The following is a 23,157-nucleotide window of genomic DNA, read 5'->3' as shown; positions in this document are numbered from 1 at the left end:
ACATAAAGACATATATGATATACACACACGCTTATACACAGGCACATAAATGTACATACATATGCACACATAAGTACACACATTGACATATACACAGTCATGTATGTATACACAGAGGAACATACACATATACAGACAGACACATGCCTACAGATACACACACACACACTTAGTTTCAGATGACACCAACTGCAGATAGACAGTCTGCAGCATACTGAACAAGCACCCTCCATGTTGCTCCCTAACAATACAGAAAGCAGCTACTTTGCATATCATTTGCATATTTGCATTAAGTATCATAAGCCACCAGACAGGATTTAACATCTACAGGAAGAAGTGCGTGGGCTTTATGCTTTAGACGACATTTCACATGTGGGACTTGAGCATCTGCCTGCTTCGGTACCCAAGGGAGCCCTGGAAACCGTCCCCAGAAGATTCAGAACTACCGTAAATATTTGAGAAAAGCCCAGTGTGCCAGGAGGAAAAATAGAAGCAAATTGACGTAGCCAGGCACGAGAAGAAGGAGGCACACGCTGCAAAGCCACACGTGTGTCATCCCAGGACATGACATTTGGAGGCTCCCAAAACGGGGAAACGCAGGGGGCTGTGACCAGCGTCATTAAAAACAATATTAGCCTGTGGGAAAGACATGTCAGGAACATGACCAAGCGACACACTTGCATCATATAGTGGCACACATGCCACTAAGAGGTTTCCCAGTCTGTCTCCAGGGAGCTAAATCAGATTGAATCCCAGATAGTGTGTGGCTTCACATTCTAAAGGATATGGAGGGGCTAAAGTTCCCCTTTGCCACCAAGGAACATTCCTTCTATCTCCCCCAAGGGAGCATGGCTGGGACCACTCCTAGGAAACAAGGCACTTACCTTCTGGTCAAAGCTGTCAGGAGTCAGGTAGAAGTTGTGGAGGGGGACAAAGTAGTTTTCAAGGAGGCCCAGGAGTAGAACCAGGTACACACCATCTGCAAACTGCAGAGAGAACTCAATGACAATTCCGGGGCATGTGTGCAATGGACAGACACCCTGCGTGTATGCAGTAGACACCCTGCATGTATGCAGTGGACAGGGAGACACCCTGTGTGTGTGCAGTGGACAGACAGACACCCTGCATATGTGCAGTGGACAGACACCCTGCGTGTGTGCAGTAGACAGACACTCTGTGTGTGTGCAGTAGACAGACAGGCACCCTGTGTGTGTGCAGTAGACAGACAAATACCCTGCGTGTGTGCAGTGGACAGACACCCTGTATGTATGTAGTGGACAGACACCCTGTGTGTGTGCAGTAGACAGACGCCCTGTGTGTGTGCAGTGGACAGACACCCTGCATATGTTCGGGAGAATGTAGGACTGGCCTATAGGTTGCAGTGCCCACCCTAGGACCCCAACTCCACCCAGCATCCCCACCCTGTCCTGTGAACCCTCAGCAGAGCTCAAGAAAAGAGGCCATGGGATGGGGTAGGGGAAGGGAACGGAGTGGACAGCAATCTGGATGTAAAATGAATAAATAAATTCATTGAAGAAAAGGTAAAAAAGAAAAGAGAAGAAAAGGAGGTCAGTGCCCTAGTCCCCCACAGGAGGAGACCAGGGGTACAGCACAAAGGACCCCCACTCTTGACACCCATGCTCCTCCTTGAGCAAGCCAGGAAGAGGCAATGGATCCTTTTGCAGAAGTAGCAATGAGTGCCTGAGATACATTACACAACATTTACCATATAAAACGATGTTAATACTTTTTTAGATTGATTTTATATGAATGAGGTTTTTTTTTTTTTCCTGTATGTGTATGTGTATCGCATGTATGGCTGGTGCTCACAGATGTCCAAAGAAGGTATTGGATCCCCTGGAACTGGAGTTGCATACAGTTGTGAGCCGCTATGTGGGTACTGGGAATTGATGATAGGAATATGCACTGTCAGCCTCTGTCTCTAGGGGGTTTATTCTTGGGGGACCTCACACATGTGGGTCACATGGCACCTGTTCCTCTCTTACTCACCCTCTGTTGACTTCATCCCCTGTCTCACCATCTTAACTGTGGTGATTTATACATCTTCACCACTCAAAGTAGACAACCAGTGTGACGGCTTGTATGTGCTTGGCCCAGGGAGCAGCACTGTTAGGAGGTGTGTCCTTGTTGGAGTAGATGTGTCACTGTAGGGGTGGGCTTTAAGACCCTCATCCTAGCTGCCTGGAAGCCAGGATTCTTGCTAGCAGCCTTCAAATGAAGATGTAGAACTCTCAGCTCCTCCTGCACCATGCCTGCCTGGATGCTGCCATATTCCTGCCTTGATGATAACGGACTGAACCTCTGAACCTGTAAGCCAGCCCCAATTAAATGTTGTCCTTATAAGAGTTGCCTTGGTCATGTGTCTGTTCACAGCAGTAAAACCCAAACTAAGACAGCCAGTAACAACATTACTGTGCAAGCAATATATATATATATATATATATATATATATATATATATATATATACACATATATTGTTTGTTTTTTGAGACAGGGTTTTTCTGTGTAGCACCGGCTGTCCTGGAACTCACTCTGTAGACCAGGCTGGCCTCAAACTCAGAAATCCACCTGCCTCTGCCTCCCAAGTGCTGGGATTAAAGGTGTGCACCACCACTGCCCAGCTGTGCAAGCAATATTCTGAAGTCTTGAATTTGAATATATTTTTAAATTTTTTTATTTGCTTTGTGTATGGGTGTTCTATCTACAAATTATGTATGTATGTATGTATGTATGTATGTATGTATGTGGGTCACATGGCACCTGTTCCTCTCTTACTCACCCTCTGTTGACTTCATCCCCTGTCTCACCATCTTAACTGTGGTGATTTATACATCTTCACCACTCAAAGTAGACAACCAGTGTGATGGCTTGTATGTGCTCGGCCCAGGGAGCGACACTGTTAGGAGGTGTGGCCTTGTTGTATGTATGTATGTATGTATGTATGTATGTATGTATATACACAATGTACATGCCTAATGTCCATGGAAAACAAAAGAGTACACTGGGTCCCCTGTAACTAGAGTTAAAGATAGTTATGAGCCACCATGTGGGTGCTGGGAACCTAACCCAGGTCCTTTCTCTACAAGAGCAACAACTGTTCTTGACCACTGACTCCAACCCCCTTGACTCTTTTTTAATTACATTATTTACTGGTGCACACACACACACACACACACACACACCATGGCACACATGTGGAGGTCAGAGAACAGTTTGAGGGAATCAGGTCTCTCCTTCAACCATGTAGTTTCCAGGATCAAACTCAGGTTTGTCAGTCTTGGAAGCGAGCGTCTTCATCCTCTGAACCATTTTGGCCCTTTAAAAACTTATTAAAGTAGAAAAGGAAGCTTCCAATGGTACCAGACATATTTCACCCTCAGGCCAGTGACTGCAGGAGTGAATGGCAGCCCACAGAACACCTCCACCAGTCTTCTGAGATTCTCAGGCAGGACTTCTGGAGAGGTAAGAGAGGATGGGGAGCCTTGGGGGCCTTCAGCTTGCAGAGACTAGCATCTCCAGATATGTAAATGAGAGCCTGAAGAAGGGTAGGGACCCCCTTTGGAGACTCATCCATCCGACAACATTTAAATGGAAAAGGGAACACCACAAATATGTGATTTTAAAAACCAGGAGCTTGGGGGGAAATTGTCTCTAACAAACAAAGGGCATCAAGTCATGTGTTAGCAGGTGGCAGGCCTTCTAGGGGACCACTCAGGGAACCAGCCACCAAGCACAGATTTAAGTGGATGCCAACGATAGCTAAAGCAGATGTTACAAACCTTACATTGTAAGATAGTCTAGAAGGGGAAAAAAATGAAAAAAAGAAAAAAAAAACAAGCAAAAATGCAGATTTTCCCCATGATCTAAGGTGCCCTGGCTGTGTGTCCTACAGAGTCACAGAAGAAATGCTGGGTGGGCTCCAGCAGATGTGGGTCAGCTGCCCACGCAGCCGGTCCCAGCTTCCATGATCAGACCTTAGAAGGCCTCATGGTGCAGGCTGCTTTGTTCTTACAACTCCATGTCTGATTTCATTTCTATATGTTAACAACCCCACCCCAACCCCCCCCACCCCCAGGAAACAGACAGGGCACAAATAACTGTGAGCAGAACACCTGCCATGCAGCATGCACATGAACAGGAAGGGGCCCAATCACGGGGCAGCTTTACTCCAATGCAGCCTCGCACCTAAAGGGAAGGAAATTATTTTAACAGTGCTGGGGAGCGAACCAAGGGCCTTGAGCATGCTCAGCAGATGGCTATGCTACTGAGCTGCACCTCCCAAGCTAAGATGGCTATTGTTAAAAGAGACCAGTGCCAGGCACAGTGCTGCATGCCTATAACCCTGGCACTCAGGAGGCTGAGACAAGAGGATGACCAAAAGTTTAAGGCCAGCCTGAGCTACAAAGTAAATCCAAGGCAAAGGTGAATCCCCAGTCTGGATGAGATGGAGAGAGAGAGAGAGAGAGAGAGAGAGAGAGAGAGAGAGAGAGAGAGAGGAAAGGAGGGAGGGAGGGAGGGAGGGAGGAAAGGAGGGAGGGAGAACATTCTGACAGACTGAAAAGCGAAATAGCTTCAGACAGAGATATCCATCTCTCACAAAAAGATGCCCATGTATTTAGGGAGAAAAAAAAACAACGCATTACACAACAGCTGTCCAGTGTGATCGACTGTTATTAAAGGGAGTGTGTTGTTTTATGCATGAGCACTTTGAAAGAGACCCAGGCGGAGTTGGGGGTGGGGGACAGCAAGGAGGGAGAGAAACAGCTTTTCACTTTAGCTTCCCCGAGCTTCAGGAAATCTAAAGTGTCACACAGCAAGCATACTGCATGAGCAAACAGCCAAGAATAAGACATGCATTTGCAAACCATGCACATGAACAGGGTGTGCATGTACACACACACACACACACACACACACACACACAATCTGCTCCGTAATGCAGGCCACACTGCCTACACCCAGAATACTCAGGAGAAGTGCTTGGAACAATTCCCGAGGTGCAGTGCCCTTGGGGTGATAGATTAGGGCAACTTTTATTTATTTTCCTTATCTTCATTTTCAGACATTTCTACGATGAACCTGAATTACTTTTTTTAATTAGAAAAGCAAATGAGAAGAAGTTAAAGGAAGAGAAAGCAATAGAAGAAAATGCCCAGGGGTTTAGGATGGATCAGCTGCGTCTGCACCAAGGATTCCGGCTCAAAACTCAACCACACAACTAAGCGGGGGGGACGGGGGTGGAGGGTACATTCAGTTGGGCCCTCAAGGCATGTTGTGTGCCTGGAGACTGTCACCACAAGGGCACTGTACCTTGAGGAGGGAATGTTTGAGGTACAGATGGCAGAAGTATTTTGTCCCTAGTCCCCAAATGGATGCTATTTTATTACTATTCATGTAACTTGTATGATGTATGGGACAGGGCATCAGGTTAGTGTCACAGTCCTTATGTAGTCAGAGGACAAATTGCAGAGACCAATTGTCTCCTTCTACTATGTGGGTCCCCCGGGATCAAACCTAGGTCATCAGGTTTGCTTGGCAATCACTTTTACCAGCTGAGCCATCTCACTGGCCCCAGGTTGGATAGGACATTGTCTCCATACTGCCAAGGGATCAAATATGAGGCTGCCATGTCTCCACCACTGAAGCAGAGGGCACAGAATGTTCTAGACCCAGAGATCCTCAGAGCAAAGGGCCTATGGCAGTGTCGGATGGAGTCTTAGGGGTGGGTGCTGAAAGTTAAACTATCTCTCTTCAAAATAAGCTGGAATCCTAACCCCTAGACCGGTGCCTGTGACTTCATTTGGACACAGGGTCTCAGTTGTCCTTGTATGGGTAACTATCCCAGCACAATGCTTCCTTGCTCTCAGGCATCCATTTCTAGACCCTAACTCTGGGAAGCGGACGGGGCATAGAGAGCCTTGTGCAGCATGCAGACATGCAGACACAGGAGGAGGCCGCAGAAGATGGAAGTAATATATCTGTAGATGCAAGAACACCGGAGCCGCCTGCAGAAACACAGCAGAAGCCACAGCAAGAGTGGGAAGGAGCCAGCCTGCCCATACTGTGACTCTGGACTCCCACACTGCAGAGCCCTGGCTTTGGCCTTCCATCTTGGTTGCCACAGCTACAGGAAGCAAAGAATCTAAGCATCCAGCTTGGTAGGGCTGGAGCAATAGCGTGAGGTACACTCTAGGAGTTCCTTCTGAGAGAAACAAGGTGGCTCTGGTTATTCCCACACCCAGCTGAGTTGAGAGCTACAAGAAGCACAGGCCAGAGGGACCCTCCACTGAAGCCCTGCTTACCTGGGTCTCCAGGTCAGTCACCTCCAAGTTTAGCTTATTCAGGTGTTTGTTCACAAACGTGATGAGAGACTGTCAAGGCAGAGAGGAAAAGGCAATATCAGCAAACCTTCTCCAGACCCCACCTCCCACCTGAGCCCCCAGTACGGCAGGCTGGCCTACTCCAAACCCTCCTCTGATGGCTATCATAAAAAGGTTGTGTGAAACTCCAGGCTCTTAAGCCAGCCCTAGTTTTAATGACACACAGCGCCAACAAGAACCAAGCTGTATGTTCGGTCTGGTCTACATGACCCTAGTGTAAGAGAGCACTGCCATAGCACACAATGCTGAGAGAAGTCTCAATACACAAGGCAAGGGCTGGTGAGATGTCTCAGGGGTTAAGAGCCCTGACTGCTCTTCAGGAGGTCGTGAGTTCAAATCCCAGCAACCACATGGTGGCTCACAACCATCCATAATGAGATCTGATACCCTCGTATGGGGTGTCTGAAGACAGCTACAGTGTACTTACATATAATAAATAAAATTTAAAAGGCCAGAGGGAGCAGGGCCGGAGCAAGAGGGAAAAGGGAAAGAAAAAAAATACACAAGGCAAACTTTAGGAATTTCAAATGTCTCTCATCCCCATCTTGGCCTGCCTTGGGTCTACAGAGTCTAGACAGAGGAGTCTGCATAAGCACGGCTCCCGTGGCGGGCAGACCGGAGAGTGAGATAATCTACCTTCTTCACAAGGTTGAGCTTGTCCGGCGCATGGTCGAAAAGCGTGTCGAAGGCATCCCGCTCTGCATGACATGCAAGAGAAAACACAGAGAGTTCTAGAAAGGACTCTGCTGCCCTGATCCCAATCTTCAGCTATCAGTTCTTGTAACAGCCCTCTCTGGATGCTATGCCTTGGGGTTCCAGCCTGCTTGATCTCTCTGGTTTCTGCCAGAGCAGAGGAGACTGCAGGTTGCCCTCCCCCACCCCGAGTATAAGTAAAGCAGGCGTTGTGAGCTGCCTTATGAACAAGGGCTGTGTGGGGCTTCCTTGGTAGCAGTAAAGCTTTGGGTATGGGATACCAGGTCACACTTGGGCACCGGCATGCTCTCACCAAGCACTTGAAGCACCCCCGCCTCTCCTTTCCTAAGCGCTATCACGACCTGTGACTCCCACTTCTTCTACTCTTGCCCAGGTCTGCTGCCCCCATGCCTGATCTACGTCCTCTTACCTCTCCATGGCCACAGCCTCTAGCTCCATTGGCCTCCTCCCTCTCAGCCAGAATCTCTAACTGTGCACAACTTCTCACCACTGGCTCCTCAAAACCCTACCTCTCATCACTCTTAGACCGTGGTCCATCCTCTCCTCCATGGGTATACTGAGATGGCCATGCTCCTGCACATCTCCCAGCCTTTAGGAAATGGCCTCTCTGTGTTCCTGCATCCCTCAAGCACTAAGATGCATTTGACAGAGCCTCACTGCCCCCCAGGTTGCTCTCCAAGGTCACCTCCTCCGAAGAGCCCAGGCTTATACATAATACATCTTGAAAATACAGTTTCTCCTTGCAGTCCTGTCTGCTGGACCTTCAGCTCCTAACTCTCCAGGAGAGATGGATGACTCTCCTACTCCTGGCCCTGCCTCTGACTCCTGCAACAGGGAAAGCTCAGGGCGAAAGGCACCTGAGCCTTTGGTACTCTCCGCAGGACACCTGCAGGCGGCTCACTTCTCCCTGAGGTAGCCCATGACCTTCCTCTTCCCTGGTGAACCATGACCTGCTCACTCTAACTTCCACCCAAACAAATCATCACATGATTCCCCATCCTTCTCTACTTGAGGTCACCAGAGGACAGAAGGTCTCTGTAAAATTAGCATCTGAAAGAAACAAGTTGGCAAAGAGGAACACTGGAACCCTCAAAGCCCTCCCTAACCACAATGGACACCCCCAGCCCACTAGGGCTGACAAAGAAAAACAAATTAAATCTGAAAATCTGCATGTGCCTCTGGCTCAGGACACATGCCCTCCAAAGTGTCTGCAGGTGGCCTGGGGCTCACTGTAACAGTGTAGCACACCCCTGGAGGCAGATTTAAGACGCTGACACATTAATTTATGTGAACTACATGTGACAAATAGCACACACTCAGAAAAGCCTACTCTATGCCAATGAACCAAAATATCCACGCTATGCAAAGGAGGGGGAAGTGGCTCTAAGGTAACAGGAAAGCCCAGCTCTGCCGTTGGAGGCGGAACTTTCTCCATCAGAAGTGGATGTTCCATAGTCTGCACTGGCTGCAACTGTGTGTTTCTGCTCTGCTCTGTGTTCAGGGACACAAGAACCTGGAATCCCTCCAGAGATGCCCTCTGAACCCAAAGGTCTGCTTACATCTGTAAGAAGTGGGGGCACAGAAGTTTTTGGGATAGATGGCTGTAGCCCAGGTCAAGCAGAGGCCTGGGGTCTCCAGGGCCTACAGCATGCTACATCAGGAGGGAGGCACTGAGAGGGACCTGGGCCCTGACTTCAGTCTTCTTGGTTCTTGGGGAATTGTGTGCTTCTAAGAAGCAGCTAGCAGTGAGGCCTTCCACTCCCAGCTCCAACACAGAGTTCTAGCTGGAGGGGTAAGGCACAGGGAGACTTCTCCAGCCTCAGGGGATAGAGGCTGCTGAGGAGGAGAAAAGAGGAGAACAAAGAAGGCTGGGGTGAGCTGAGAAAGCCAGGGTTCCAGGGAGAAGAGTCAAGCAGGACGGTCTAAAGGAAGGCCCTACCAACCTAGCCCCAAGATGAAGGTGCCAGAGATGCCAGCCAGGGTCTGGAGACAGCTCCATCCAACCTGGGGCCTCTTCCTCAGCCTTGGGAGTGTGAGAGGCTAACCAGAGAGAAAGGGACCTTTTGTAGACAAAAGCATGTGTCTGGGGAGAGGGGGTGTCCAGGAGGGAGGCAGTGCCTTCCTCTAAGGGCTGGTGGGGACAAAAAAGCCACCCTCAGTTAGCACCAGATGTCACTCACTTCCATAATCAGCTAAATCAGATTATCCCCCAGAAAACAATCTGTAAAGGGGCAAAAGGAGCTTAGTCCTCTGAAAGAAGTGCAGCCCTGCAAAGCGGCTTAGGCAAAGCCCCAGGAGCTCAGGCTCTGACGTCACTGGTTTATTTAGCTGGGCCACTGCTGGGCTGGCAGAGTGCTGTGTGGGAGGCTGCTGGGCGCCTCCCCTCCCACGCTGGCTGTTTACCTGGGCCTCGAGGACACAAAATGTGGCTCCATATGGGTGGATGTGGGATGGTGGGGACAGGGCAGAGCTGGGTTCAAATCCTCACTGTGTGACTAGAAAGCCCACGGACTGTAGGTCATTTCCCTAGCCAAAGGGCTCTTCCTCTGTAGACAGGAAGGACCGTGTCTGTTCCCCACTTCCTCTGAGCATCAAGACTCAGGGTGGAGCCACAGGGACAAGCCCAAATCCCACGTATGTCTGGGTGCCCCATCAAGTCTCCTCCTGCACTGGAAAGGTCACTAGTTTGGAAAGGCACAGACAGGAGGGTCCCAGATCTGTACCTGGAGCTTAGCTCAGCCTCATTTAGACTAAAAGGTTCTCTCTAATCTACATTTCTGACTCCTCTTGAAATCGGAGGCTGGGGCCACAGTGAGCTACATAGCCACCTGGCATCAAGGTACTCCCCCCAGTACAAGGATGGGGGCTCCTCTTTTCCACAGGTCCCCTCTTATCACCTTCAGCTTCTGGGGTTTGACCAACTCTGTCGGGCTGATCTCTGGCAGCATTCAAGTTTGCACCCATTGGACAAGAGGTTGGAAGAAAGAGCCTTGAAGTCTGAGCCAGGCTAGCTGGAGAAATGAGAAGGCCATTGCAGTCAGAGTGAACACATGCAAAGAGAAACACAGAAAGCTAGGGTGGATTCAAGAGCAGGGTGGCCTGGGAGGGAGGCTGACAGAAGCTGCATCCTTTAGCTCAGTGTTGTATGCGCACAGTGACCAAGAGTGTAAACGTCAGGTCTGAGTTTTAACACAGGCTCTGCTGGAAAGGTGAATGGGAGAGACTGGGTCACAGCAAACTGAGCCTGGGACTAAGAGGGGCCCTCCACCCTTGCCCACCCAATCCTGTCAGCACCAGAAAGGGTTCCCGAGTTGGGGGAACCCGAGAGGAAGGGCCACTAGCTAGAGAAAAGGCAACTGGCAAAGGCGTTGCTATGGAGACCAGGCTCTAACCTCCCAGCTCCCAGGAGACTGGTTTCCAGGGAGAGAAAAACCTGCTTGTACCTCAGGCAGGACAAAATGCTGACTGAAGGAGGCTGAGCACCCCTTAACTTGCTGGCCTTAGGGAAGAGTGACCAGAGAGGAGACACTCTACCTTTGCATAGCACTTGAAGGCCAAGGAGGCTTGGGATGAGTGGCTGCCTACAGGATACTGAGATCCCTGAACAAAGGAAGAGGCATGGATGTGCCTACAAGCATAACACTCAACACCCGTGTCCCGGAGCAAGGGGAGCACACACACAAACCCTGAGGCTCCTGGGAGCAGGGCTGGCTCAAGGTTTGTCAGATGATTCTAGACATAAGGAAGACAACCCAAGGGTAGCAGGGAGGGTGTATGCTGCATTGTGGCTGGGGATCCCTGGTGAGTGACAGTTAAGCCAACACAGGAAGGAACCCTGGGTAATTTAGCAAGAGGGCATCTTAGGCCGGGGAGCCCAGGGTTAGGCCTGGACACTCAGGAGGTAAGAGAACAGGCCACAGGGGATGTGATGTCTGGAGCATCCTTAAAGGCTGCTGTGGGAACCATGGACAGGAAACAGACGTGACAAGGGTCGCTTCCTCCTCAGCAATGTGTACTGAAGCAGAAAGTAAATGCTGGGTGGGAACCAACTATGCACCAATGGTAGTCGTGTGACCAGACCCTGGCAGGGCAGCGAGGCCAGAAGTGACCAGAAATTCTGGAACAGCCATGTGCTACTCCCCCAGGAGAATGCCTCGGAACCCAGGGGCTCACTGCCGCAAAACTAAGGCTGTCAGCCGTGTAACCAGGAGACCTCCTTGCGTCAGCAGAAGTGCAAGGCGGGGGCGGAACTAATTGCCTGTCACTAGCTAATAGCCTGTTTCATCTTACGCCAGAGCCTGCAAGAAGTGAAGTGAGTACAGCCTCAGAGGAGGCTTCTTGTGGCCTCAGATGTCCCCGGAATTGTGACTGAGTCCTGGTGCACCTGGCTCTCCCCTTGAGGAGACACACCCCGTGTACCTAACCAGGTGATCTTCCTGGCTGTCAGGGCTCCCAAGATACTAACCTGGCCCAGGCTCACCTCCCCCCAGCCCAGCCAACTCTTTTCAAATCCTCTGAACCTGAAACAGGGCCAACCCAAGCACAGAAGTGACAATGCCACACTCTCAGGTCCCCATTCGTCATCCTCCCCATCCTCCCGCTTCTGCAATCCCCAAGGATTCTGAGCCTCCTCAGTATAGAGGTGACAGGGAGAGACAGATCTCTAAACTAGCCTGCACCTGGACACCGGCAAGGGATGTCTGCCACCCATCTCCCCTGGGGATTTTCCCAGCAAGCATAGTGCCTGTCCATCAGAAAGGCTCAGTGGCCACAGCTTTCTCTCAAACTCAAGACTTTCCCAACCATTGGAGCTGCATGTCCAAGGTGACTCATCCTTCAACCATTCTTTATAACCTCCAGGTCAGAGAAGAGCACTGGGTTTTGGAGGTGATACTCTCCCCCTCTCCTCCGCCCCCCCCCGCCCCCCCCACCCCCCACCCCCACCCCCCACCCCACCCCCACCCCCCGCAGATTCCCCAGGGTCAGACATGCTTCTGGAAATGAGCTGGGAGCGGCTATCTGGCTTCCATTTTTCCTCTAACAGCCTTCTCCATTTTCTTCTGTTTTAAACTTCTGCCCACATCAGCCTCCCAGCCTACTCAGGGAGCCAGGCTTCACCTCTGAGAATTTAAAGGAAGCCACAGGTTTTTGATCCCTTTGTCTGCCCTCTCTTGCCCAGGGGACAGGATCAGGTGAGAGAGTAATTACCTCCTTTTCTCCCTCCCTTCCTGCAGGTAAGCTAGAGACTTTCCCCAGGCTAGCCCCTCCCTCCCTACAACCTGGCTCCTCCTGTCCAAGTTCACAAGTTCACATGCATGACCTTGAGAACCCCAGAGTTTTCCGTGTTGGACCATGTGTGCCCAGGGGTCTCAGCTTGTCCCACTCCGAGCCAGGGTACTTACCAAACCGGCCCATCATGAGCCTGTGAACAAGAAGAAAGGGTCAGATTGTCACTTGGACCAAGTCTTACAAGGGAGACTAGTAAAGCCAACCAGACCCTAGAACCCAGCCCCACGGCCCCAAAAGGAATGGACACCCCACCCCTACCCCCCAACCCTTTCAGCTCTAGCCTTACAGAGGTGAGGGGCATGTGCAGGTGACTGACAATCAGCCCAAGAGTGACAGCAAACTGCCCTTGTTCCTGACACAGTGACCACCCTGGTATACCATTTGGAGGGGACAGACATAATGGATCATGGGAACTGGGTGCAAGCTGATTCTGGCAGCCATGCCCATCAGATAGAGTGGTGTTGCCCAAGCTTTGGGCTGAGATCCAGACCCTTCTAGAGGTCAAATGGCTGTCTCACCAGGATCGAATATCAGATATCCTGCGGATCAGATTATGATTCATAATGGTTTCAAAATTACAGTTGTGAAGTAGCAACAAAAAAATAATTTTATGGTTGGGGGTCACCACAGCATGAGGAACTGAGACACTGAGACAGAGGGCGAATGTGGAAGGAGTCTGGAACTCTGGGCTCGAAAAGTCATTTGAATGCTTAAAGGTGAATGGGTATTTGTGAGAACTCAGGAAACAGTCTGGGAGATCTCGATGGTGAAGTTTCAGAGGGAATTTTAAGAGTCCTCCAAACACTCTATGGGGCTATTTATGTGATATTTTAAAAATAATCTGTGGCTCTGGTCAGCTGGGACTGAAGAATCAGCCGTGACAAACAAGACACCAGCATCATTAAGGTGAAATCTGGGAAGTGTTTCTTCAGGCCGGCACACAGAAGCTGTGTTCCAGAGGCTGTCTCTGGGGCTGGCATCCGACTGGCTGGCATCTGGGGCTTGGTAATGTGTAAGAGAAGCTACCTTGATCCACCAGACTCTGGGAAGCCCTCAGATGTACACATCACAGGACCAGGCACAGCGAGAACAGCCTGGTTGAGACATTCATATGGCTGAGTGTGGGCTTGCAAGGAAATACAGTGACTTAAGGGTAGTGTCTCATAAGATGGGCCACCAAGTCCCCACCCCATGCTCCATTCCTTGAGCTCACCCTTTTACAGCCACAGGCCCACAGCACTGTCACAACACACACCAGCCTGCCTCTCCTCCAACCCCCTCAACCGAACCCCCAGCTGTCTGCCTCTCCCTGAGGGCACATGGATCAGAACACACATACCCCCCAGAGCATACTGCCTTGTCTTTAGCTTATCTGGCAGCCCACTCACCATGCCTGAGTGGATCTGTGCCAGTCAGCTCTGGTAAGGCCATACTGAATACACAGCCTTAGCATCTCTGTGAACAGAATTGGTGAGCTAGCTGACACCATCCATATTTTAAATACTGAAACAGGTTTCGTCAGAAGCAGAGGTGTTGAGTTCCTAGAGTCCATCCTGAGGTACGGTGGGGCTGCACACATGGTACACTATCTGGTTGGCTATTGGGGTCAAGTTTCTCTAGGCTTTAGAAAAGTCTAGCTTTCTCAAAGAGACCAGAGGACTGAATAGTGTCCACCTTAGGACAGTTCTAACTGGTTCCTCCCTCTAACAGAGCAACTGTTGATAGACAAGAGAAGAGGAAAACCAGAACACAAGCAGGACATGACCGGCCTGTGTGAACTTGAGCCTTGGTGGACATCCTGAGCTAACAAACCTGGCACTCCTTGACAGCCTTTTAAATTTTTTTAAAATTGTGTTTAGTGTGTGTGTGTGTGTGTGTGTGTGTGTGTGTGTGTGTGTGTGTATACATGTAGAGGCCAGAGACTGACTCTACCGTATTTTTTGAGGCAGGGTCTCTCACTGAACCTGAAGCTCACTGATTTGGCTAGAAAGACTAACCAATGTGCTCCAGGCTAGGGCCTCTGCCTGAAGCCAGGGCCTGGGGCCTTGCATGAGGCATGGGTCCCTGAGGGCCAGTTGGCATGAGGTACCAAACCCTGAGGAGCAGCCGCCATCCACTTACTCTGTGGTCGTGGTCAGCTCCTCTGAGACGTGACTGGAGTGCAGCAGGCCTTCCCGCTTCTGAAAACCCCAAAGCAAACAAATCATCAAGATCCAGACCACAGGGCAGGAGCAACAGAGAGAACACATAGTGACCTCATGGGAAATCCCTTCATGGGTGACCCTGGGCAGGACGCCAGCCTAGAAAGGGCCACATACTCCAGTGCACACTTCACACCTGGATAGCTATACTCCAGATGACCACAAGAGAGACCCTTTCGGTGCCTGGGACTACCCCTAAATTGTTCTCCATGATACTATGGGATATGGCTTGAGAGAATCATCCCAGACAAGAAACACCAATTAAAGACCATATTCTGCAGTTGGGGCAGGAGAGATGGGTAGTTATGAGCCATGCTGAGGAGACTCCAAAGAATATGTGGGTACTTGATCAAACGGGATCTCCCAAACATGTCTACCCAGGACATCAGAACCTGCTTTTCCTTCTCTGTTTCTAATACTAGTTAGAAGTGGCCACATAATGATGAACCCTGCAGCTGGAGTGAGTGGGCCACCCCAAAAGGAAGGAGCAGAAACAGAGGGTCATGGCCATGAACCAGGGACACTGAACACAGGCAGCCTTGGCAGAAACAGAACAGAGCAAAGAAGCCTGCTTTCCTGAAGCCAGAAGTTCTGGGAAAAGAACTCCACCTGTCACCAGAAGCCCCAGTTAGTGGTCCTTCACCACGGCAACCCTGGCAGGCACACAGGGGCAGCAGTAGAAAAGCAGAGGCAGTGGGAGGTGGCAGCCCACATATACCGGAAGTTCCCAGAGGCCAGAAGTAGCCATAACCACAGGTCCCAGCTTGAAGCTCCTGAGAGACAGGAACCTGAGTCCTAACCAGGCAGTCCTCTCACCCTTCCCTGAGCTGGCCCTAGGGATTTTGTAGCCTGGTCCTTGTTAACAAGTAAATGTAGCTGGAGACTTTGGCGTGGCTCACTCCCGGTCTCCTTCCGACTGGCACTCAACAGGGCCCTCCAAGGAAGACTCCAGGTATTTGGTTCACTTATTTGCATAAGCATGAACGAGGTGCCTGTTGGTTGCTGGGCATTGGCGAAGTCATTGGTAAACTTGGAGTTGAATAATTGAAAGGTTAGCAACACCACCCCGAGTTTGTAGGCCTGAGAAATCAAGAGGTCTGCCCACTGCTTCCAATGCTAAGGGGGTAAGCAAGGCTTGGTTCTCATGCCTTCCAGCCATGAAATGCCATGGTCGTGCCCTGTCTCAAATAAGCTAGTGGGTCACCCAAGCAAGCACACAGACAGTCCAGAGGACCTAAAGGACCAGCAGGGACTGGAGGGCTGAGAAGTTGCCATCCAGCTAGACCTCCTTGTTCAGTTTCTTCTACTTTGTGCTCAGCTCAGACAACCCAGGAAGCCCATTGAAGGCACAGCACGCTGGAGGGGGCTTGTAGGGGCAGTCAGATTTTCCAAAAACCCAAGCTTGTCTTGGACCAGCATGTAAGACTGAAAGAAAATACCCAGATGGTGAGCCCGCTCAGTACTCTTGAGGCCTGAGCTGACGTAGGTAGGTTTAGAAACCGTTTTCCCATGTGTCCTTGGGAAGCCTTTCCCGGCCCGATGCCTACAAGCCAGCAGCCAAGACTAGGGCCGCAGGAATGGTCCCCCTGAGTCTGCGTCACTCTCGCTGACCACAAACATCCTGATTGGGAAGGAAGCAGGGAGAAATGGCAGGTGACCTTCCGTTTTAATGTCAGACAGGGCTTTCCCGGCAGGGTATCACTAAGCTCCCAGAGCAGTAGAGAGGTCGGGATGGCTTCAGAAAACACAGGCTCAGCCAGGTCCCCGTGGACCACAGACCACAAAAAAAAGATAAGTTAAAAATTCAGAGAACAGAATGTAGCTGCGTGTCTCCAGACACATAAACACTGACATACAGGTCCCAAGTGTGACCTCAGCCCTTTGGCAGATAAAATGGCTCTTCTAGGCCAAAATGGGTTATCCTCACTCAGGGTCCCCAGCAGTTCAGGCAAATGTCTGGTACCCAGTAGGTGTTTAATACATGGTTCCTGGTGAAATTGTGAACAGGAACCAAGCCTGGCCAGCACCTGTGTGGTTGAACAATAAAGCACAGGACCGTCCGCACAGCAGAGCCACGCCTGCCCCCCACCCTACATTAGCAGGGCCCCAGGTCCTGGCTCCCTTCTCTGAGTAAATCAAGAGAAATGAACCTAAAAAAAGAGATAATGGGGGATGATGGCTTATAATATGGAGCAAAAGTGGAGAGCCTTTAATTTGGGCGTCTATTTCATACCGCCAGTCACAGCCTCCTCCAGCGAGTAATAAGCACGTTCAAGGGGATTGAATTCCGACTCGGTGGCTTCGGAGAGAAATGAACGCTCTCTCCAGAAACCTGGGAAATTAAACCTCAACGCCCATGTGCCGCTCTTGAAATCAACGCCATTGTCCCCGCTCCAATCATTTCTTGAAGAACCAGGGTGAGATATGCATTTTATCAAGAGGGAAAAATAAAAGGTAGGCTCTTGGGATGCAGGGGGCAAAAAAAAAAAAAAAAAAAAAAAAAAATGGCTGGAAAACTACAAGAAGAAGAAGTCGGCTTGCCTCACCAGCAGAGATGGGCAAAGAGATGGCCCAGTGTACTCACCCGAACGACCACCACCTGCACAGTGACGTGCTCAGGAAGATGAATGGGGGCCCTGAAGTGCATGGCCAGGGAGACAAGGAGGTGCAGGATGGACACCAGGTTCTTCCCATGGATAGCTTTGGGATGGAGAGGGAAGACAACAGAGGTCAGAAACTGTATCAAGCCAGGGACCCATCTCAAGAGTATGTCTTTTTTGAAAGATTTATTTATTTATTCTGTCTATGAGTACACTATCACTCTCCTCAGACACACCAGAAGGGGACATCAGATCCCATGACAGATGACTGTAAGCCACCATGTGGTTGCTGGGAATTGAACTCAGGACCTCTGGAAGAGCACAGTCAGTGTTCTTAACTGCTGAGCCACCTCTCCAGCCCCTCAAGGGTATCTCTTGAGGACACCTCTGGGGAAGGACAAAGAGACCTTAGATAGACTGGGATGATAAGGTCCCAGGGGACTTCTGCCTGCTGACACCTAACTTCTCTCTATTCCTTTCCTGTTGCTCCAAGACAACTTGACAACCATACTTCTAGGTTTTTGTTTTGTTTGTTTGTTTTTGCTTTGTTGTTTGAGTGTTTGTTTGTTTTAAGGCAGGGTCTCACTATATAGCCCTGGCTGGCCTACACTAGCTGGCCTGAAACTCACAGTGATTCACCTGTCTCAGCCTCCTGAGGGCCAGGATTAAAGGTGTGTGACACCATGCCCAACCCTGGCAGCCACTCTTAAGGGCACTATGTCTTTTAAAGAGGGGAATTGCAAGTTGCAGAGAGAAGGACATGTCACAGCCACACACCCACCATAATAACACATATCATTATCATTGGCAGTGAGCTAACTTCTACTAACTTCTGCTACTAGGCAATCAGCTGTCCCCATGGGGATGGGTGACAAGGATAGGGACTGTTCTAGGCTGCAGTCAGTCCTGGCTGCCTGTCCTGACTCTCTCTGAATGTAAAGTTTCAGGCTGGGTTGCAGCAAATCCTTGGAGGACTTTGCAGGTGGTGGGACATCTCCTACCCACAGCCCCAGCACCTGAGGAGGAAGGATGGGTCGATCCAAAGTTATGCCAAGAAATCAGGAGCAGAGCCAACCCCATCCCCATAGCCAAGATCTGGGTTCTCTATCAGGCCACAGAGCCCTGGCCCTGCAGGGTCAGTCTCTGGCACCATGCCACATCACACCTGCCCTACAAAGAGCCATAGGAAGTAGGGACATAGACAAGACAGAAGCCATCGGCTTTTTCAGTCAGCTCATCTCCTACTGCTCCCTCTGTGATGTCACAACCCCTGCAAGCCAGCTGACAAGTGACATTCCTGAGTTGTCATGGGCTCCTGGGCATCTGCCTCTGCGGACCACCCCCAGATAGGTTCACTTTGTGCAACTGTACTGGGTGATGGGTAGCAAGTCCCAACAAGAATTCCATGAACTAGACATGTAATCCCAGCATCCAGAAGGTGGAAACAGGAAAATCAGGAATTCAAGGTCAACCTTGGCTATATATTGAGTCCAAGGCTAACCTGGGCTACATGAGACTCTCCGAAACAAAACAAGGGCTGGGAAGATGACTCAAGTTCATAAAATGCCTGCCACACAGGCATGAGGACTCAAGTTGGAGTTAAAACAAGACAACTGTGGTGCCGTGTGCAAGTAATCCCAGCAACAGAGAGTTGGCAGTGGAAGGATCCTGAGCTTGCTGGCCAGCCCCACCTCACTGGGGAGCTGCAGGTCTCAGTGAGAGACCCTGCCTCAAAACAAACAAGGTGCATGGTTCTTGAGGAATGCTGTCTGAGGTTGACCTCTGACCTCCATACATGTGCACATGGACCCACACAAAATAAACAAATCCCAGAGCTGCCCCTCTGGAGGACAGGCTGTGGGGATGGGGAGCGCTGAGCACTGGTGTGTGAGTGTGCCCTTAACTATGTGCTTCCCACCCTAGCTTCCCCAGACCTCTCTTCTGCCACTGGCCTCTGGCAGAACAGGTCAAGAGGATGCGGTGGTTCTTAACACAAGGCCACATGGGACACAATGGCCACAATGACAACCCCATGCAGAGGCGACTCACAGTCCACATTCCAACGCAGTGGCCAGCCGTGGGGACGAAGCAGGTCTTGCACGGCTTCCAGAACTGTCTGCAACTTCTGCTTCTGCCCGATCTCAGACTGTGTCACCTCTGCCACATTCAGCTTGCAGTGTGCCAGCTTTTCTGTAGAGACAAGGACACTTGTCATTAGGCAGAGTGTTGGAGCAGGAAGGGGTGGAGCCACCTGTGCCCTGGCTGGAGCAGGGGCAGATAGAGGTCCAGCATCTTAGCCCAACCCCCTGGGCCAATGGTGCTGTGCTGAGCCTGAAAGCACTAGACTTGGGAGGCCATTTCTACTGAGAGAACGTTACACTGCAAGTGAAGGGGAAGCTAAGGATGAAGGTTGGGAACAGAAGTGGAAAAGAATCCTTCAAGATATATCTGGGGACCAAGCGTGGTGACAGCCAGGCACCAGAAGCCACAGTGAAAGGGGAGAGCCGACTCAAAAGTTGTCCTCTAGCCTGCTAGTACCTTCTAGATGTGCCTAGAAAGTCGGACCCAGGAAACCTCAGCCTCATGGCTGACAGACTTGATGGTGACAGCATCAGGTGACATGCCAACACGGATGAAGAAATCTCGAAGCCCCACGCACCCCTAGTTGAAGGACCACAGACTGCTGAGAGAAGGAATACCATTCTTCTCCGGGGAGAAGGAGCCCCCAGCTGATTATTCAGTGCCAAGTGGTCAGCTCTAAATGCACACACACAGAAGCAGCAGGAAATGAACTCATTAGGTGGTACACATACATACACACACATACGCAAAGAGACAGACAGACAGACAGAGAGACAGACAGACAGACGGGTAAAAAAAGAAATAGTCATGAACTTGAGAGGGACTGGGGGACATGGAAAGAATTGGAAAAGTTAGAAATGGTGTTAAGATAGTATAAAATTCTCATAGCCAGGGCTATACAGAGAAATTCTGTCTCAAAAAAAACAAACAAAAAATAGTATAAATTCTCAAAAAACAAAACAATCTAGGCAGGTGGATTTCTGTGAGTTCAAGGTCAGCCTTAACAATATAGCAAACTCTGAGTTGGGTCTGTCAGGGTTACTCAGGGAAACCTTGTCTCAAAAGGTTGTCATCTGACCTGAACACCGACACATACACTCCCTCAATACACCAGACAGTACCACTACTACTGATAATAATTTTAAAACCAAAGCAAAAGGACCAGTTGGGGTGCAGAAGAGGAGGTTACTGGGCTGGCTGCAGAGAGCAGATGCAGAGGGTGTGGGGGGGATGCCCCAGTGGGGTCCCACTGTGGATTTTCATTAACACGATAAGAAAATCTTAGGTCTGCTTCCCTGCGCTCACAGGCACCCCTTCTCCCGTCTCTAACATTTTGACACTGTAAGAAATTTGATTGGAGATTTGCTGAGTTTGTGACTATGTCATTTCTAAGAGCAAGCAGGAAGACCTCTGGTGAGAATTGTCACATTCACTCGGAATTCAATTACCTGGACGAGACCCAGCCGCCTTCAATTTCCTTTGGGAATGGAGGAGGCAGCAGGTGAGAGAAGTAGCCACGGATGCAGCAGCCAGAGCTCCGGGGCTCCTGCCCAAAGCACGGAGCCCTGTTTCCTCCTGGTCCTTAATTCCAAGATGTGATGTTTCCTGACAGGTCTCCTCTGCCAACTAGCAAAGGCCCAGACCCCGGGTGACTGGAGGCAATTGCCTTGAGTGTGATTACAGCGAGGACGCATGCCTGCCATCAGCCCCATTGTCACTGAGATCGTGAACCCCACTGAAGTCACAGAAAACTCTGTCCAGCACATTTTAACCGGGCCCAGGACTTCAGTGTTCTTGTTCCCCCAAATTCTGGCTCCTGCAGTTAGAAGGGTCAGCTCTTCTGCAGTCTGCAGGATGAGATACACACGACCACCTACTGCACACAGGACAGCCTTTCAATCACATATTCACTATACAAACAGCTACTGGGCTATCCTAGGTGCTGGAAAAGCATGAACAAGGGAGGCCCTAAGTGGGGAAAAAGACAGCGGATGTGACAGTCAAGGACCATAAACAGATACATGACAGTTTGGGCAGAGGTGAGCATGAGGGAGAAAAACACTGGTGATCCCACACTGCCTCTGGGGATAGGAGTGCCTGCGTCCATGGATTCTCATCACCTGTCACCTATGTCACAGGGACACCCACAGCTATGTGCATGAACAACATGAAAATACACAGCAAGACAGGCCCACAGGTGTGCAGCGACCAAGGACAGAGCAAAGCAGGGCATGGAGGAAGGAAACAGGGAAGGAGGAAGAAGGGTCAAAGAGAACCCAGAATGCTCTCTCGTCCCATGCCACCAGCCATGTCACCTGGAATGACAAGGAGGAAGCAGAGAAGGGGAGGAAACTGCACCAGTCAGTGAGGGCTATGGGAAAGTGGTGGACTACAGAGGCTCCTTCTCCCAGCTCTGACACCAGAGGTCTGAGACAAGGTGCTGGCTGTTTTCTTCCCGTGGCTTCTCTGTGTCCCCATTGTGTGCAGCTGTCTCCTAAGCTCCCACACACACACTTTTTTATGAGACTGGGTCTCCCTATGTAGCTGAGGCTGGCCTTGAAACTCTCAGTCTTCCTGTCTGAGCGTCTCAAGTGCTGGGATTGGGTAGGCAGCACCTCCCCATCTAGTCTCTTCTAAGGACTCTAGTCACACTGTATGACCTCATTTCAAAGTAATCACTTCTTTAAAATGTGTCTATAAATGCAGCCACATTCTAAGGTCCGACGGTTAGGATGTTGCCTTAGTTAAGGATATTATTGCTATGGTGGAACACCACACACAAAAGCAGCTTGAGAGGAAAAGGTGTATTTCAATATACATCCCAATCATAGTCCATCATCAAAGGCAGTCGGCCAGCACTGATGTCACTATATGAATGTGGGATTAGGGGATATGACCTAGCCCAAAAAGGCCAGTCTTTCACCCCACTGTCTTGCCCTAGGTGTCCACGATGCTTACAAGGCAGGGAAGAGAGAGTTCGCTGCGTATCAACCACACAGTGATCTGGTTGGGGTGTCAGATGTACCATGGCCTCATGTTCCAACCCAGAAGAGACAGAGAAAGCTTAGGGTGACCCTAGAGCACAGCATACAACTGAGGGTGATAGCGAGCCCCTCAGCATCCTACAGGGGCACCCCACCCACCCCACCACCTTGAGGTAAAACCCACTCAAGCTGAAACCTGGCCTGCCACAGGAATCCCCAGTTGTTCTCAGCATTTCTTCTCAAGAATAGGGGCTCCTCCCCATGCCCTGGTGGCTCATTCTTGATGAATGCCACATGGCCAAGTCCACAGGCCCATACTGTCCACTCAAAACACCTCCTCAGGCTGGGGACAGGACTCAGCAAGTAGCACCCTTGCTACATTAAGTGTGAGAACCTGGGTTCTATCCCCAGAATACAAAAGACCAGGTGTGTGTGTGTGTGTGTGTGTGTGTGTGTGTGTGTGTGTGTGTGTCTGTGCATGTGTGCGTACATCTGGATCCCAGCATTCCTTTGGGAGCAAGAATCAAGGAGCAGACAAAAGAAACCCCTAAGGCTTATGGGCCATCTAGCCTGGAGGGAGCAGAAGTAAGCAAGGAAACTCTGCCTCACACACACAGGGGAAGGAGAAATGACACCTGAATTTGTCCTCTGACCTCCACACCTGCATCATGGCACACGCATGCCCACATTCACATGTAGACACCCATGAAAAAAAAAAAACATAATTCAAATAACTCAAGAATACCTCCTCTTTCTACTCCCATGTGACACTCCTCGGGACCTCTTCCCACATGCTGGTCTCAGTGGACTTTTTTGCTGGCTCACCCTCATCCTGAGCAGTCCTGGCTCCGCCACTGAAATCGGCCTTGGCTCTGTTGCTCGGCC

General features: G+C 50.4%; 1 protein-coding gene across 4 annotated transcripts in view; it reads right to left on the bottom strand.

The window, feature by feature from the left end:
- Parvb (parvin beta) overlaps positions 1–23,157 on the bottom strand; it is a 79,985-nt gene that overhangs the window by 5,783 nt on the left and 51,045 nt on the right. For all 4 annotated transcript variants that reach the window (XM_034516186.3, XM_076911776.1, XM_076911778.1 and 1 more), the window contains exons 5-11: positions 19,256–19,396; positions 17,191–17,306; positions 14,527–14,585; positions 12,519–12,538; positions 7,039–7,100; positions 6,325–6,393; positions 885–986 (exon numbers count right to left, since the gene is read on the bottom strand). In XM_034516186.3, coding sequence (XP_034372077.1) covers positions 885–986; positions 6,325–6,393; positions 7,039–7,100; positions 12,519–12,538; positions 14,527–14,585; positions 17,191–17,306; positions 19,256–19,396 — 569 coding nt within the window. The remainder of the gene's footprint in view (positions 1–884; positions 987–6,324; positions 6,394–7,038; positions 7,101–12,518; positions 12,539–14,526; positions 14,586–17,190; positions 17,307–19,255; positions 19,397–23,157) is intronic.

The sequence above is a fragment of the Arvicanthis niloticus genome, chromosome 13 (assembly GCF_011762505.2).
Source record: "Arvicanthis niloticus isolate mArvNil1 chromosome 13, mArvNil1.pat.X, whole genome shotgun sequence".
NCBI lineage: Eukaryota > Metazoa > Chordata > Mammalia > Rodentia > Muridae > Arvicanthis > Arvicanthis niloticus.
The sequence above is the reverse complement of the archived record's forward strand: the minus strand, read 5'-3'. Positions and strand labels throughout refer to the sequence as shown.